Source organism: Ovis canadensis, chromosome 8 (assembly GCF_042477335.2).
Source record: "Ovis canadensis isolate MfBH-ARS-UI-01 breed Bighorn chromosome 8, ARS-UI_OviCan_v2, whole genome shotgun sequence".
In the NCBI taxonomy this organism is placed as follows: domain Eukaryota; kingdom Metazoa; phylum Chordata; class Mammalia; order Artiodactyla; family Bovidae; genus Ovis; species Ovis canadensis.
The window spans coordinates 21,209,360-21,226,387 of record NC_091252.1 but is presented as its reverse complement, the minus strand read 5'-3'; the positions used below and the strand labels follow the sequence as shown (position 1 = coordinate 21,226,387).

The 17,028-nt window shown below is 39.2% G+C and overlaps 1 protein-coding gene across 1 annotated transcript in view; it reads left to right on the top strand.

The window, feature by feature from the left end:
- The window catches only part of ME1 (malic enzyme 1), a 209,981-nt gene that overhangs the window by 81,985 nt on the left and 110,968 nt on the right, over positions 1-17,028 (top strand). The window contains exons 4-5 of the mRNA XM_069598978.1: positions 10,189-10,264; positions 13,234-13,395. Of these exons, the coding sequence (XP_069455079.1) occupies positions 10,189-10,264; positions 13,234-13,395 (238 nt within the window). The remainder of the gene's footprint in view (positions 1-10,188; positions 10,265-13,233; positions 13,396-17,028) is intronic.

Genomic DNA, 17,028 nt, shown 5'->3' with positions numbered 1-17,028 from the left:
CAGGGACTTTCCCCATAATTTGTGGTTCCTTTTGTCTGTTCCTTGGCCTTGTCATTTTCAGAAGACCCTCAAAATTGTATACGTCGACCACATAGCACCTGCGTGTTCTCTGGCCCAGATATTTTGCTGTGATGTTTTCCCCAACATTGGGTTGGCTAGTGTCAAATCATGTCTAAACTAACTTGCCCTTTTCTCCTTACTTACATGCTATAGCTCCTTGTTTTCTTCTTCTTCTTCTTCTTTTTTTTTATGAGCAATGCAGAATTCCTGACTTCAAGAGTTTATAATCTAATAGGACAAACATATAGGAAAGTGAAAAATTATATGACAATATGTAAGTATTATGTTACAGAAAAGCAGCAAGGGCCTGTGGGATTAGAGACATTCCAGCTCAGCCTGAATGTTGGTCAGGAAATATTTCCAAGAGGAGGTAACACTTGCATGGTCTGTGATAAGCAATTAGGAGCTGGCCTAGTGGGGAAGAGGAGCTGGGGGCATTGGAGGGAGGCCTAAATGAATCCTTTAAAGATGATCCAGAGTTGGAAATGAGATCGTCCTCAAGCTGAAGTAGTTGAGCAAATGCCAAGAGGAAAGGATGGGACCAAAAATGGGAGATAAAGCCAACAGATCAGATATTTTGCAGAAGCTGAAGCAAATTGAACCTTGAAAATGAGTCCAAGGATGGGAACAAAGCAGGGTACCACGACCTTCACCGGGCATGAGAGTGAGAAAGAAAACTGTTTCTAGCCTGAAGAGTGCCAGCATTTAAGGGCTAAATAAGCAGAAATAGGAGATGGTGAAGGAGACCAGGAAGTGGTCCGAGAGTGACAGCGTGAGAGCAAACTGGGCTTGAAGACAGAGATACCGGGGCCGCATTCACTGATGAATAGTGAATAATGGGAGGAGGTTTCTAGGTGGAGAGCTGACAGCTGAAAGTCTCTTTTGTCTTCTGAGTGAAAAATGATGTCTGAGTCTGATGAGAGTGTAGAACGGTGGGGATAGGGGATGGGGGACAACGAAGTAGCTCTTGTGGTCAGTCTCAGAGAAATCAATAGGAGGTCCTCGCGGGTGTCATGCTGAATTGTGAGGACCTGGCTGATGATGGGGAGGCTGTGAGGTTTTAGTGGATCTAACACACTTGGTTGAGCTCCTGTCTCAAACAGCACTCTGCGGCAGGGCTTGCGGGAAAGAGGAGGCAGATGGATTGACTTAGATTCGGTGGTTTTCTGCAAGGGTGTGACAGACAGAGCAAAAAGGCTAGGGAGTTAAGAATGGTTGGCAGAACAAATAAAATCTAGCTGAGTAAAGAAGGACTTTCAATCAGCGTAGACTGCTAATTTAGAGGAAAAAAATAAAAGTAGGGACCAAAAGACAAAAGATATTAATGAAGTCAAAGGGTAGTTATACCAGAAGAGGCGATATTTGGAAAAGTACGACATGGATTATTAGATCCTCATATCACAGGCTCTACTGACATTTCAGATAGATTCAAAGTACGACATGGATTATTAGATCCTCATATCACAGGCTCTACTGACATTTCAGATAGATTCAAAGAACCAGACCAGGCTTCCCTGGTGGCTCAGTAGTAAAGAGTCTGCCTGCCAGTTCAGGAGACCCAGGCTCGATCCCTGGTCCGGGAGGATTCCACATGCTGTGGAGCAGCTTGTCCAGCGTCACAAATACTGACCCTGTGCTCTAGAGCCCAAGAACCACAACTGCGAACTCATGTGCTGTGACGACTGAAGCCCGTGTGCCCAAGAGCCCAGATTCTGCAACAAGAGAAGCTGTCATCGTGAAAAGCCCGCACACTGCAAGTAGAGATTAGCCTCCGTTTGCTGCAGCTGGCGAAATGCCCACACAGCAACAAAGACCCAGTACAGCCAAAAATAAACAAACAAATAGTAAAATGTAAAAAAATAATAAACTGAAAAGAAAAGAACTGGACCAAACCAAAAAGAAAAAAGTTAAAATACAGGAACATGATCAATGAGGGAAGACTCTGTATACTTAAATGTATGAAATCTGACAGAAAAATCAACTTGTTTTACTATAAATACATGAAAAACAATGACAAAAGTGAAAGATAAGAAATTAAGAAACTAATTTCTGCCATTATGATAAGCAAAGGGATAAAAGAGCTTCCCTGGTGGCTCAGATGGTAAAGAATCTGCCTGCAACTCAGGAGACCTGGTTTCAATCCCTTGGTTGGGAAGATCCCCTTGAGGAAGGCATGGCAACTCACTCCAGGATTCTTGCCTGGAGAATCCCATGGACAGGGGAGCGTGGTGGGCTACAGTCCATGGAGTCACAAAGAGCTGGACACGACTGAAGCGAAATCCTTCATCTGTAAAGACGGGATCTAGGTTGGTGTTTCCCCAGCAGCTGTGGATAATTGTAGCTTCTTTTTGCACATCCATCACCAGTATTTTCTGCTCCTCAACAATTAGAGCAGCAGTCAGGCTGTATCCTCTCTCTGCTTCATGCTCCTCCTGTCTCTAATTAAAAGGCCTGGGGGGCCCAGCAAAGGGTTTTGGAGCCTGGGCGGGGTGGAGGGCAGCCTGGCTCAGGTGTGAGCCACGCAGGTGGAAGGGAGGATCTGGTAAGAGAATGGTCCAGCACCGGGTGTCAGAGTCTGTGGGGGAGGGCTGCCCACTTCAGAGACTGGCACCTTGGTGAAGGAAATGGGCCATGTACGCAGGGAGGGGACAGGGTCGATTTCATATGAGAAGGCTGATCAAGTAAGGAAATGTATGAAGCATTATGGGAGTGTGGTTTCTTACTCTAGGAGAAGGTTGTCACAAATGGGAAAACCAAGGGGGAGAACACGAGGATGAATCCTGTGCTGGTGTTGGAATTGGAGGTATTAGTGTGAATTTATGGTTTGCAGTGTATAGATAGATGAGTGTATAGTTATAGAAATATGTGTGTGTGTGTGTGTGTGTGTATCTGTATGTGTGCATGCTTGCGTGCTAGGCTGCTTTAGTCATGGCCAACTCTTTGTGACCCTGTGGATTGTGGCCTGCTATTCTTGTCCATGGGATTCTCCAGGCAAGAACACTGGAGTGGGTTGTCCTGCCCTCTTCCAGGAGATCTTCCCCAAGCAGGAATCGAACCTGTGTCTCTTACATCTCCTGCATTGGTAGGCGGGTTCTTTACCATTAGTGTCACCTGGGAAGGGTGTTAAGAAATAATGTATGTACACACATATATTCTCTAATTCTGTCTGTTGAGTTGGCTTGGCAGCAGCGACACCCCAGTAACAAGGAGTACACTCAGCACTCAGATCTAAATGCTGTTCTCTGCCAGAAAAGGAATCAGAACTCCTTAGAAAAATTGCTGATTCCAGGGCTGGGCCAGGATAAGCAAACGATGAGCTTGGAACATCCTGTCCCACAAAACAAGGAAGTGCTCAAAGGATGATGGGGATGTGTCGAAAGGACATAGAAACCAGCTTGAAGAGGCTCCCACTGGCCTATTCTGGGACATTTTAAGCATTAAATAAATAATGTTTGCAACAGATTAGAACCTATTTAATGAAATGATAAACACAAGTCCACAGTGATATGAGTAAATTTACAGTTGAATGGAGGAACAGGGTTTTTTCAGTTTTGAAGAATCTTCTCATAAAATAATTGTTCATTACAAAGACAAAAAAGATCGCATTAATCAAATGATCAAAGGGAACATTGTCAATAATGGGACAAAGCAGGAATGGCACCACCTGAAAGGATGCAAGGAGAAGCAGCTAGAATCACTTCTGGAATATTCTTGAACAAGATGGATAGTCTGAATGGGATCATGAGGAAACACCAGTCAAACCTACATCGTAGAACAGTTTACAAAAACTCTTGTAACTTCAAAAGCATTAAGGTTATGGGAAGTCAAGGAAAGACTGAGGAAATGTTTCAGACTGAAGAAGACCAAGGAACATGACAACTAAAATACAGTGGACTCTTGTTACGAAGGACGTATGGTGAAATGTGAATGATGTCTGAAGATTTCATGATAGCAATGTGTCAATATTAATTTTCTGATTGTAATTATAATTATGTAGCAGAATATTTTGGAGACGAAAGTGGCAACCCACTCCAGTATTCTTGCCTAGAGAATCCTGTGGACAGAGGAGCCTGGTGGGCTGCTATCCATGGGGTTGCACAGAGTAGGACGTGACTGAAGCGACTTAGCATGCATGCATGCATGCATTGGAGAAGGAACTGGCAACCCACTCCAGTGTTCTTGCCTGGAGAATCCCAGGGAAGGAGGAGCTTGGTGGGCTGCCATCTATGGGGTCGCACAGAGCTGGACACGACTGAAGTGACTTAGCAGCAGCAGCAGCAGCAGAATATTTTTGTTTGTAATGCACTCAATTATTTGGTAATGATGAGTGTTGGCTACTTAGCTTGCAGATACGTCAGGAAAAAACTATTTTGTCATATATTTAGAAGACTTCTTTTAAGCATTTTCTGAAGGAGAGAATAATATTAATCGATGCCTTTTAAAAAAACTTTTTAATTGAAGTATATTTGGCTTATAGTATTGTGTTAATTTCTGCTTTACAACAAAGTGATTCAGTTATGTAGACATTCTTTTTCATATTCTTTTCCATTATGATTTATCAGAATACTGACTATAGTTTCCTGTGCTATACAGGACCTTCTTGTTTATCCATTCTGTATATAATAGTTTGCATCCGCTAGTCCCAGACTCCCAGTCTTTCCCTCCCCCAGCCCGTCCCTCCTGGCAGCCGCGAGTCTGTTCTGTGTCTGTGACTCTGTTTCTGTTTTGTAGATGTGTTCATTTGTGTCATATTTTAGGTTCCACACGTAAGTGATATCATATAGTACTTGTCTTTCTCTCTCCAACTTAATTTTGTTTAGTATGATAATCTCTAGGTCTATCCATTGGATGGTGCAAATGGCATTCTTTCTTTCTTTTTTTTAAATTTTTATTTTTATTTTACTTTACAATGGTAATATTTAATTGTGTGTGTGTGCATTGTGTGTGTATGCTCAGTTGTGTGACTTTTTGCAACCCCTTGGACTATAGCCCACCAGGCTCCTCTGTCGATGGGATTTTCCAGGCAAGAATATGGGAGTGGATTGCCATTTCCTCCTCCAGGGGATCTTCCCAATCCACGGACTGAACCCCTGTCTTTCGTGTCTCCTGCATTGGCAGATGGATTTTTACCACTGCACTACCTTGGAAGTCCGTGTGTGTGTGTGTGTGTGTGTGTGTGTGTGTGTGTGTGTGTGTGAATGGACATTTAGGTTGTTTCCATATCTTGGCTGTTGTGACTTTTGCTGTTGCTGTTGTATCTTTTCAAATTATAGTTTTGTTTTGATATATGCCCAGGAGTTGAATTGCTGGACCTTCCGATATTTTTATATTTAGCTTTCTGAGGAACCTCTATACTGGTTTCCATAGTGACTGCACCAATTTATATTCCCATCAACAGTATAGGAGGGTTCCCTTTTCTCCACGCCCTCTCCCACATTTGTTATTTGTAGACTTTATAATGATGGCCATTCTGACCTGTGTGAGTTGGTACCTCATTGTAGTTTTAATTTGCATTTCTCTAATAATTAATGATGATGAGCATCTTTTCAGGTGCCTATATTTTCTTGTTCCAAGCTTTCTTAATATTGTCCTCCCTTGACTTCCTGTGGCTTCAGAAACACTGATTGTCTTAGATTTTTTTCTCAAGGACTCTTCTTAGTCATCCTAATCTTCTAGGAGAAATATAATTTGTAATATTTCCTCCTTGACCTTCTCTTTTTTTCTCTTTTATTCCTTTCACCTCCAGGCATATGATTCTTAACTCTGCATCTTTATCCTAGGTCTCTCTGGATAGGAGACTTCATTTTACCTGAATTAGCTGGTAAAGAATCTGCTTGCAATGCAGGAGACCCTGGTTCAATTCCTGGGTCAGGAGGATCCCCTGGAGAAGGGATAGGCTACCCACTCCAGTATAATGGGGCTTCCCTGGTGACTCAGATGATAAAGAATCTGCCTGCAATGTGGGAGACCTGGGTTCAATCCCTGGGTTGGGAAGATCCCCTGGAGAAGGGCATGGCAACCCCCTCCAGTATTCTTGCCTGGAGAATCCCCATGGACAGAGGAGCCTGACTGGCTTCAGTTCATACGGTTGCGAAAAGTCGGGCATGACTAAGCACAGCACAGCACAGCTTTTGTGGGCACATTTTTTTTTCTCATTAGCCCAGACCTGCTGGAGTAACTCAACTTTCAGGTAGCTACTGGGGCTCTCTAATGCAAATTCACTTTGTGAAAATTCCAGTCTAAATTTCTTCAGTTTCTATAGGAGAGCCTTATTATTGAAAACCGTAGAATGATTGCTTCCTCCTCTGGGTCAGGAGCAGTCACGAATTCATTTCCATAGGAAAATGTATAAGTCTGGTTACCACAGAAAGTTGCATGTTAGAAAATGAACTCTATTTTGATATGAAATTAATTTCATTAGAGATGTTATGTGAGACAACTTGAAGTAAGAATCTTATCTAACAGATCTGTTTTAGAATGGAATATATATGATATCAGAGGTTATGAGAAAAGCTTGAGTTGCATATCTGAGAAAATGATCCACATTTTAAAATTGTCTCAGTTCTAACGTGAAATAGACACAATAGTATGAATATTTTAATTGGCATGGTTAATATGGTTTGAATCAAGATTAAGTATTTTAAACAAATTAATGAATTAAGAACCTAAGAACTTGGACCAAGAAAATATGTTTATTGTATTCCCATTCATTTAAAAATATCATTGATAGATAATTTTCTTGTCTGAACTTTTCATTTTATGAATGCATATATTTATGTATGTTGAGATTAATGTTTCATGTCCAGTTTTTATACCAGGAAGCATGAGTCTTTGCTGACACACTTTTGGATATCTTGTTAAATTTCTCATCAAGGAGACATTCCAGGAAGTTTTACAAATTATTCTATCAAAATGCTAGACTTTGGTGGAATGTTACAGATTCTTCATTTTTTGAGCTTTCTCCAAAAGTAAGCACTTTTGTGTAAATGAATCTGCTAAGTGCAAGAGATTACAAGTGTCCAGATGGCTCTTTCACTGAAGTTGCGCTCATATGTTTGTACAATAAACGTGGACATTTAACTGATGCAAATTTTAATATATTCGTTGTCCTTCTCGTTTAAAACAAAGATGCTGTTTCCTGAGACCAGTGTTACTTGGAAAACCTTGGCTATCTAACAAGTTCCCAAGAAACATTATTTAATGTACATTGCCAAGAACATCTTAGATAATTCAACAGCATTGCCTTCTTTAAAAAGTCCAAATATATTTCCTATAAATGTGAGTTATTTATTGAGACTTTGTTGATTGCATATTTGGATATGACAGGGTTCCAAAAGAAATATATAATTTGTAATGAGCATATAATCATTCTGGAGAAGGAAAATAACTTCATATGAAACAGCAAAAAATGAGCAGGAAAGGATGTAATTTAGTGCCAACTTGGTAAATTAATATTTTTGTTGAATCAGACAGTCATCAGTCATCTGCCTGTGGTACTTACTATCATAATATAATTTTGGATTACTTAAGTCAGTATAAGTCTGAGTTTGCTTCATGTTTTCTGAACTTAAAAACTTTTTTCTTTTTTGGAAGGTTCATTTTTTTCAGCACTTTGAAGTTAGCACATACTGTTGGACACGTACTATGTGCCAACACACTTACAGACATCGGGCTTACAAATACGAGCAAAACAGAGTCTCTGTACTTAAGGAACTTGCTGCTTTGTGTGTCTATGTGTCCTGGAGGGCAGGGGGCCGTGGGCAGTGGCGGGGAGGAGACAGATGGCCAACATATAAGAAAACAGGTAAGGGAACTTCAGAAACAGAGAAGTACTATGACAGTGGTAAAGATATCCGAGTGGGGGTGCTTGGACTGCTGTCGTCGGAACAGTCCTGTCTGAGGAACTCAGGTTTGAGTGGAGGCCTGAGTGATGCGAGGGCTTCGGCTCCTAGTTAGATTTACAGTGTGAAGGCCCAGGGAGTGGTCTCGGTGGAAGACAGACAGCTGAACATCTTCACTTGGATGCGACACTGAAAGCCCAGTCAGTCACAGCTGGGATATTGAAGAGGGTGAGAGTTGAAAGCAGATGTCTGTCAGCAGTGACTTTGGGAAGAGCTGGTGTTGTGGAGAAGTGAGGAGGAAAAGCCTGATGAACAGTGGCGAGAGACTGGGAGGTAAGGATATGGAGGCGTTAAGAATATGCGCGTCTCTGTAGGGTTTTGCTCTGAAGGAGACAGTGGCAGGATGGTGGCCTTACACAGTTGTTAAGACTCTGCATTTGTTGTGTGTGCTTTTCTGCATTTAAGTCGGCTTTAACGATACTACAGCGAAACTTATAAATGAAGTTAATGTTGCCAAAATCTTGACCACCCCTGTCCACCGGTGCCGAACGAAAATGCCGAAACAGAGTTTGGAGGAAATAGAAAAATGGCTTTATCTTTTCTTGGCACAGTGGAATGCACAGCAGGCTAGCTCCTCAAGTACTGGGAATAGAGAGAGGTTGTATCCCCGGGCTTGTAGTCTGTGGGTAGGTGATAAGGCTCAAAGCAATGAAGATCTTGTTTTTTGTTTTTCCTTTTGCGAAGTTTTAAAATGGCCACAGCTGAGATCATGCAGCTCAGCAACTCTATCTGGTGTCCCTGAAGTTATCAGCCCATGACCTTCTTTCTGAAATGCTATCAGAATGGTACAACAGAGTGAAAGGGGAGAAGAATGCCAGGTGCAGAGTGTAATCTATATGGAGTCAGAGTAATTATTAATAGCTTTGTGAAGGACAAGTCTAGCTACAAGTGTTTGTTAGTAGTAACAGCTAAAGAATAACCAAGATTGTTTAACTCTTGCAGGCCTGTTTGACTGGTATGTGCCAAAGACTGTTCACTCATTTATGTTTTTGTGGGAATATTAAGACATCTGCACATTTTTTACTTTAATTTTTAAAGTTCCTTGTTAAGCTTTCATAGGAATTGGGAGGCCATAGGAGAGCACTGTTAAAGACTGAGAGTTAAAACTGAGAGTGAAGAACAGTTACAAACAACTGAGACCACAAAGCAAAGAATCAAGTGAAGCTGAGCTCTGGTAGCAGGAGTTTGCAGCAAAGGGTTTATTGCAGGAAGCCAAACAAAGGGGTAGGGGATAGGCTTGGTCTTTGAGTTGGGTGTTTTTAAAGGGGAAGAACAGAGGCTGGGGTCAGTCATCATCTTATATTTAACTATATTCCTTAATCACGGTTTCGAGTATCAGGAGGCTTCTGGTTTGGACTCTCTGGCCAGGTGGCCCGTGGCTTGGGGGTCTGTTGGCTCATCTTGCCTTAGAGAAACAATCCAAGGTTGTGTGTTAATAATGTTTATGTATAATAGCAATGATGTTATCTTTAATACATCAACGATGATATCAACATCAGCAATTTTTAGTGCCTTAACAATGTTAACAACAGTAATTTTAGCATCTGACTTGAATTGACTGAGGATTGAGGGGACAAGAAAGAGTAAAAGTTTTGGATAGAGGGATTAATCATAAACTCGGTTTTGGGGGAACTCAGTATCACGGTTTCACAGGTAATTTTCACATTAAAGGACTGCTCAGCATGTGTTTGTCACTTCAGCCCACTCCTATAGGTGGTCCTGTCTTCACATTGTGAATATGTAATAATGGAATATACAGTGAAAATGCCTGTGTACATATGCTTCATGCTGTTTTTCAAAGTGCTTTTACATGTATTATCTTATTTAATGAAGACTGTAAATTAATCTATGGGAGAAATGATAATGCTATTTAAACTATGTATAAAAATTGGGAATGTTAAAAATACTTAAGAATATGTGTTATAAGGATTAACCTGCCTTTATTGTAGATGTCAATATATTATTTAATATGATAACTAATAATATTGCAAATAATAACCTTACTTATAAGATTCCTGTCCCTTATTTGTTTAAGGAAATAATTTTGGTAAACATTATTGATAAAGATGGAAATATATTTAATGGCTTTGATAAAAATTATCAAATGATATATATTGATATATATATTGATGATATAGTGAATGGATTAAAAAATTGTTTTAAATGTTCCTGAGAGTTTGACAAGTCTGAAGTAAATTAAAATTGCTCTTTTTTTCTTTCCTGTCAGGGGTCTCTTTATTAGTATCCATGATCGAGGGCATATTTCTTCTGTTCTTAATGCATGGCCAGAAGATGTCATCAAGGTAAGTTAGTTACCACTTTTTTCCCATTGTGGCACATTTGTTCTTTTTCTGTCCCATAACACACTGACCCTTTTCACAATACTAGGTAATGGTAGCATTCTCTAGCTTTTCAATTATATCCAATTGATTTTTGCATAGTGGATTAATTTTACCCTGATACCCTTTAGATTCTAAGTTTCCCCTTTATTTCTGTCAAGTTTTTTAGTATTTATTCATTTATTGTAAATGATGATGAGTGTTGAAAAAATGTTGAAGTAGTATCTGAATTTCTTTAAGCAAACTCCTGTTTCTTCTGTAATTGATCATCTACTCAGAAGAATCAGTGTGGGCAAAAACACATCTGTTAATTCATTTCCTTTATCATGGTAACCTCAGGTATCCCATGGGACTTCTCTGGGAGAAAGGAAGCTAATGAAAATAGAATAATGTTGTATCTGATATTTGGTAGCTTTCTGAGTGAGACACTTTACCTAGATTAACTCATGTATTTAGTATCATGGTAATTCCATAAGGAAAGGAAGGCCCGGGTGGATTACACAGTCGTGTGTGGTGGTGGGAACTGAATGCCAGTGTCTCAAGTTGCCTCCTCCAAAAGAGCCTAACATATTGACCCTTTGTAATGAGACATGGAAGATTTGACAAAGATCAGCTTTATGGAATAGGCAGAAATAATTTTCACCCTCTTCTTCAATGTATTTACTTCTAAGGCAGTACTTTAAGAGCTGTTCTTTAATATAGGTGAATAGAAAACTAAACGAAAAGGTCACAAAAATTTTTGTATATATTCTGCATTATTGTGTGGTAGAAAAAGCAAACACTCAGGTCTTGGTTCTTTGACATTAACCAGATAAATCACCTGAGGCAAATTATTTCAGTTCTCTGATCTTCCGAGGGATTGAAGAGGGATAGAAAATAAGAGGGATAGGCTGAATATACTCCAAATCCCCCCTTACTTCTAAAATGCTCTGATTCTGTACATTAGTCCTTATGATAATAATAGTATTAATACCTACAGTTTTTTTGAGAATTTGTAATGTATCAGGTACTGTGGTTAAGTTCTTGTATATCATGATTTCATTGTATTGAATCATCAGTTCAGTTCAGTCTCTCAGTTGTGTCTGACTCCTTGCAACCCCATGGACTGCAGCACGCCAGGCCTCCCTGTCCATCACCAACTCCCGGAATTCACTCAAACCCATGTCCATTGTGTTGGTGATGCCACCCAACCATCTCATCCTCTGTTGTCCCCTTCTCCTCCCACCTTCAATCTTTCCCAACAACAGGGTTTTTTCCAATGAGTCAGTTCTTCACATCAGGTGGCCAAAGTATTGGAGTTTTAGCTTCAACATCAGTTCTTCCAGTGAACACCCAGGACTGATCTCCTTTAGAATGGACTTGTTGGATCTCCTTGCAGTCCAAGGGACTCTCAAGAGTCTTCTCCAACACCACAGTTCAAAAGCATCAATTCTTCGGCGCTCAGCCTCCTTCACAGTCCAACTCTCATATCCATACATGACTCCTGGAAAAACCACAGCCTTGACTAGATGGACCTTTGTTGTCAAAGTAATATCTCTGCTTTTTAATATGCTGTCTAGGTTGGTCATAACTTTCCTTCCAAGGATTAAGCGTCTTAATTTTATGGCCTTCCATCACCAGTCCCTTCCACAACTGGGGGTTGTTTTTGCTTTGGCTCTGTCTCTTCATTCTTTCTGGAGTTATTTCTCCACTCATCTCCAGTAGCATATTGGGCACCCACTGACCTGGAGAGTTCGTCTCTCTGTGTCCCACGTTTTTGCTTTCATACTGTTCATGGGGTTCTCAAGTAAGAATACTGAGGAGGTTTGCCATTCCCTTCTCCAGTATTGAATCATAGATTTATTCAGTTGACTCATGCTTGTGGATGGTTTTCTGTGTGCCAAGTGCTGTGCTAGGTGTTGGTGTATGGTGGTGAGCAAAACACAGTTGGTTCCTAATTTCATGCATCTACTCTGAAAAGCACCTTTTTTAATTCCCATTTTTATGTATAAGAAAGAGAAGCTAATTCATCAGTTTATCTAAAGTAAAATAACTGACATTTTATTCTAGGCTCAATGGATATGACAGGTGTAGTAGTTTGTAGAAAATCTCATAAATTTTGTCTCACAAAATTGGTTTTGCTTAAATTCATATAATGGCCATGAATTACGGAATAAAGATGATAGATCCATTAATTTCAGTAAAGACAACAAATTACTTAGAATTAAAATCTCCGCATGATTAAAATGCATGCTTTTTAGATATAAAAATAAACTAAAATTAGAAATAAACTAAAATAAACTTAAACTAGAAATAAAGTAAAAAAAAATAAAATTGCCTAGTAATACTCTACTGTCAGTTAAGAGTAGCAGTAGACCGTGCTTGGTAGAACAGTATCCAGTGTAATAAGATTTGAAGAGGATGAATCAGCATTGTTGTGAAATTAGGGTACATAAACTAAAGATCAGAGCACTGGGGACTCCTCAGCAATTATGTGCTATTTAATCATGGGCTCTCCTCTAATAGTACTCAAAATGGATGTGATTAGTTTCCAAGCCATCGTAAGTTCACTTTATTTCCCAGTTTGCACTTTTTATTTATCTGTACTCTGCCCGTGTACTCCTCCTGATTGAAGACTGAGTTCTTTGAGTTGTTTGAATCTTTATGAGTATACCTTGTCTTTTTATTTTTAAACAATCAAATTAATCATATGTATATATTTTAAAACTACATTTAAAATACATGTTTCCAATTTATTCTCCCCACTCTTTTACACTTAATAATTATACAGAATCATTTCCATCATTTATGATCATATAAAATCATGTCCATCATTTATGTTTTCCGACAGCTTAGTATTTCATTGCATAAATATTTAACTTCAGAAATAGAGAGTAGGAACTATGCCCCAGGATTTGCAAACATCTATTAATATATTTTTCTTTTTATTCAAGGCTATTGTGGTGACTGATGGAGAACGTATTCTTGGCTTGGGAGACCTTGGCTGTAATGGGATGGGCATCCCCGTGGGTAAACTGGCTCTGTATACAGCTTGTGGAGGGATGAACCCTCAACAATGTTTGCCTGTCATGCTGGATGTGGGAACGGAAAATGAGGTAAACACTTTAAGTCTGTAACAACTATACACCTTAAGAAGTAGTACCATTCCTGCATTTTGAGATTATTTAAGGAACCTCATGAAATTCATTTTTTTTTCCTCTTTGATTCTTTCTCTCTCCTCAAACCCATCCCTCAACTCTTATAAGAAAAATTATTCATTCTCTTTTTCTTTTCTTCTTTTCTATAATATAAATAATCTTTTATCAGCTTCTTTTGTGTTTTATTATCCTTTAGTAAGCACTCACCCCATTATCCTGTAGAGTATATGATTTACTTTAGGGTATCATAGTTACTTTTAAAAAATTACTATTTTTATACTAGGCAGAAATTTATTAAGTGTAGTCAGTCTGATATCTTGTTCTAAAAGTCTGCAGTAGATTATTTGGAGTTCAGCATTTCTCTTTACTGCATTGATAGAATCTTAAAGTTACATATTAAAGTGAAGTCACTCTCGGGTCTGACTCTTTCCAACCCCATGGACTGTAGCCTGCTAGGCTCCTCTGTCTATGGGATTTTCCAGGCAAGAATACTGGAGTGGGTTGCCATTTCCTTCTCCAGGGGATCTTCTCGACCCAGGGATTGAACCCAGGTCTCCTGCATTTGTAGGCAGATGCTTTACCATCTGAGCAAGTTAATATCATAATGGATTTAGACTCTAGGTGTAAGAGGGATGAAATTTATAATTCAGTCTATTTCCATTTAAACTGTACTTTGGGGATTTGGAGAAGGAAATGGCAACCCACTCCAGTACTCTGCCTGGAAAATCCCATGGATGGAGGAGCCTGGTGGGCTACAGTCCATGGGGTTGCAAAGAGTTGGACACAACTGAGTGACTTCACGTTCACGTTGGGGATTTAGTGCTGTTTATGCTTTTCAAGGGCATTTCTTAGACTGTGATGCTTATTTGTTAAGGGTTTCCTATCCCTATTTTCGTGGACTGAGTAGTTTCATCTGTATCTCCTCCCAGATCACACAGATGCCCTCTCACTCTGACTGGCAGTCTGGAATCTAGCCCCTGACAGGCCCTGAGTTCCTGCTGTCTTAAAACTTGTAAATACGAGGTTCCTCAAAAACATGAGAAAATATTGGGTTGGTCAAAAAGTTTGTTTGAGTTTTTCCATATGAACTTTTTGGCCAACCCAATATTAAGACTAGGGGAAAAAATATAGAGACAGTTTTTTACAATTACTGATAATTTATTCTTATTTGCTAATCCTGCTTGTGCTAGTGAATTTTTTTTCCTATGGGACCTTCCAGATAATTCTTTATAATATATAAAATTTCTCCCAGTGATTACATGGAAGCGTGTTGACCCCTAAACTCTTAGCCTACAATGTCAGCCTTTCTAAGACTCAAACCCCAACCCATCAGTTTGTCTTCAGAAGCCTATAAGTGGAAGCCTCTAGGCTAGAGATGGTTGATGGCCCTGTGTGTTGGACCACCGCCAACAACAGGGGGTGGTCTTGGGGTCTCCTGTACTTTGTACGCTTCCCCTTGGAGCAGAGAGGAAGATAGAGAAAAGAGATAAGCACCCACTTCAGAACTTACCACCACCATCATGAGAGGGTGCTCATTCATACTTACAGGGAGTCAGTGAAAAATTAGACCTCTTTCTAAATACTAAATACTTGCACTGTTCTCTTAGGATCCATCTGTTTGAAGACACCCTGCCTCTTTTCACAGTTGTGGAATTTCATCCCTCTTACACCTAGAGTCTAAATCCATTATGATATTATATTAACTTGCTCAGATGGTAAAGCATCTGCCTACAATGTGGGAGACCCGGGTTCAATCCCTGGGTCGGAAAGATCTCCTGGAGAAGGGAATGGCAACCTACTCCAGTATTCTTGCCACCCCCCAAAAAAAAGTTATATATTAAGAAGTAAATAATTTTGTTCATCTGTAATTGGTGATACTTGGGTTAGTTGTGGGTGATAGATGAGCTTGCCAGGTGGCATTAGTGGTAAAGAACCCACCTGCCAGAGCAGGAGACATAAGAGACATGGGATCAATCGCAGGGTCAGAAAGAGCCCCTGAACGAGGGCATAGCAACCCACTCCAGTATTCTTGCCTGGAGAATCCCATGGACAGAGGTGTCTAGCGGGCTATGGTCCGTAGGGTCACAAAGAGTCAGACACGACTGAAACGACTGAGCATGCACACATGGGTGATAGATATAGAAATTAAAGGTAGAATTTCCTGAAATAGAGGTGAAAAATAATGGTTAATTAAGATAGACTTTTTAAAAGTTGAACGTAAATATCAAACCTAGGCCTAGAATGTCATCATCAAATGAGATCTTTATCATGTTAAGGTGTGGTCTCTCTGTACCCACTGTGTTGACAGTTTTTATCATTAATGGATGTTGAATTTTGTTAAAAGGCTTTTTGGCATCTGTCAAAATGATTATATGATTTTTTTTATTATTTAATTGGTTAATGTAGTATTTCACATTGATGTGTTACATCACATTGATTTGCTGATGTTGAACCATACTTGCATTCTTGGGATGAATCCCACTTGATTATGGTGTTTGATTCTTTGATGTATTGTTGAATTTATTGTGCTAATATTTAGTTTAGGATTTTTGTTTCTATGTTCATCAGTGACATTATCTATTAATTTTCTTTTTTTGTGTGGAACGTCCTTCTCTTATTATTTATATCAAGGTGATAGTGGCCTTTAGAATAAGCTTGGAAGGCTTCCTTTCTCTTCTAGTTTTTTGAGTAGTTTAAGATGGATAGGTGTTAACTCTTTTTTAAATGTCTTATAGAGTTTTCCTGTGAAGCCTCATGGTTCTGTACTTTCATTTGTTGAGATTTATTATTATTATTATTATCACTGATTCAGTTTCATTTCTTGTAAGAAGTAGTTCATATTTTATATTTTTTCCTGATTCAGTTTTTGGGAGATGTAAATTTCTAAGAATTTATTCATTTCTAATAGGTTGTCCATTTTATTGGCATATGGTTGTTCATAGTACTCTTTTATGATCCTTTGTGTTTAGGTGGTGTTTCTTTTTTAACTTTTCACCTTTTATTTCTGATTTTATGTATTTGGGCCCTTTCTCTTTTTTCCTTGATAAATCTAACTATAGGTTTATTACTTTTGTTTATCTTTACAAAGGACCAGCTCTTAGTTTCATTGATGTTTTCTGTTTTTTTTAGTCTCTATTACATTTATTTTTGCTCTGATCTTTATGATCTTTTCTTTCTTTGGGTTTTGTTTTTTCTTCTTTTTGTAGTTCTTGCAGTATAAGCTTAGATGGTTTTAGATTTTTCTTGTTTTTGTGGTAGACATATATTGCTATCAACTTTCTTCTTAGAAATGCTTTTGCCAAGTACCTTAGGGTTTTGATTTTTGTTTTACTTGATGTATGGTTGAGACTGGAAGAAACACAAGCTGGAATCAAGATTGCCGGGAGAAACATCAATAACCTCAGATATGCAGATGACACCACCCTTATTGTGGAAAGTGAACAAGAACTAAAAAGCCTCTTAATGAAAGTGAAAGAGGAGAGTGAAAAAGTTGGCTTAAAGCTCAACATTCAGAAAACTAAAATCATGGCATCCGGTCCCACTACTTCATGGGAAATAGATGGGGAAACGGTGGAAATAGTGTCAGACTTT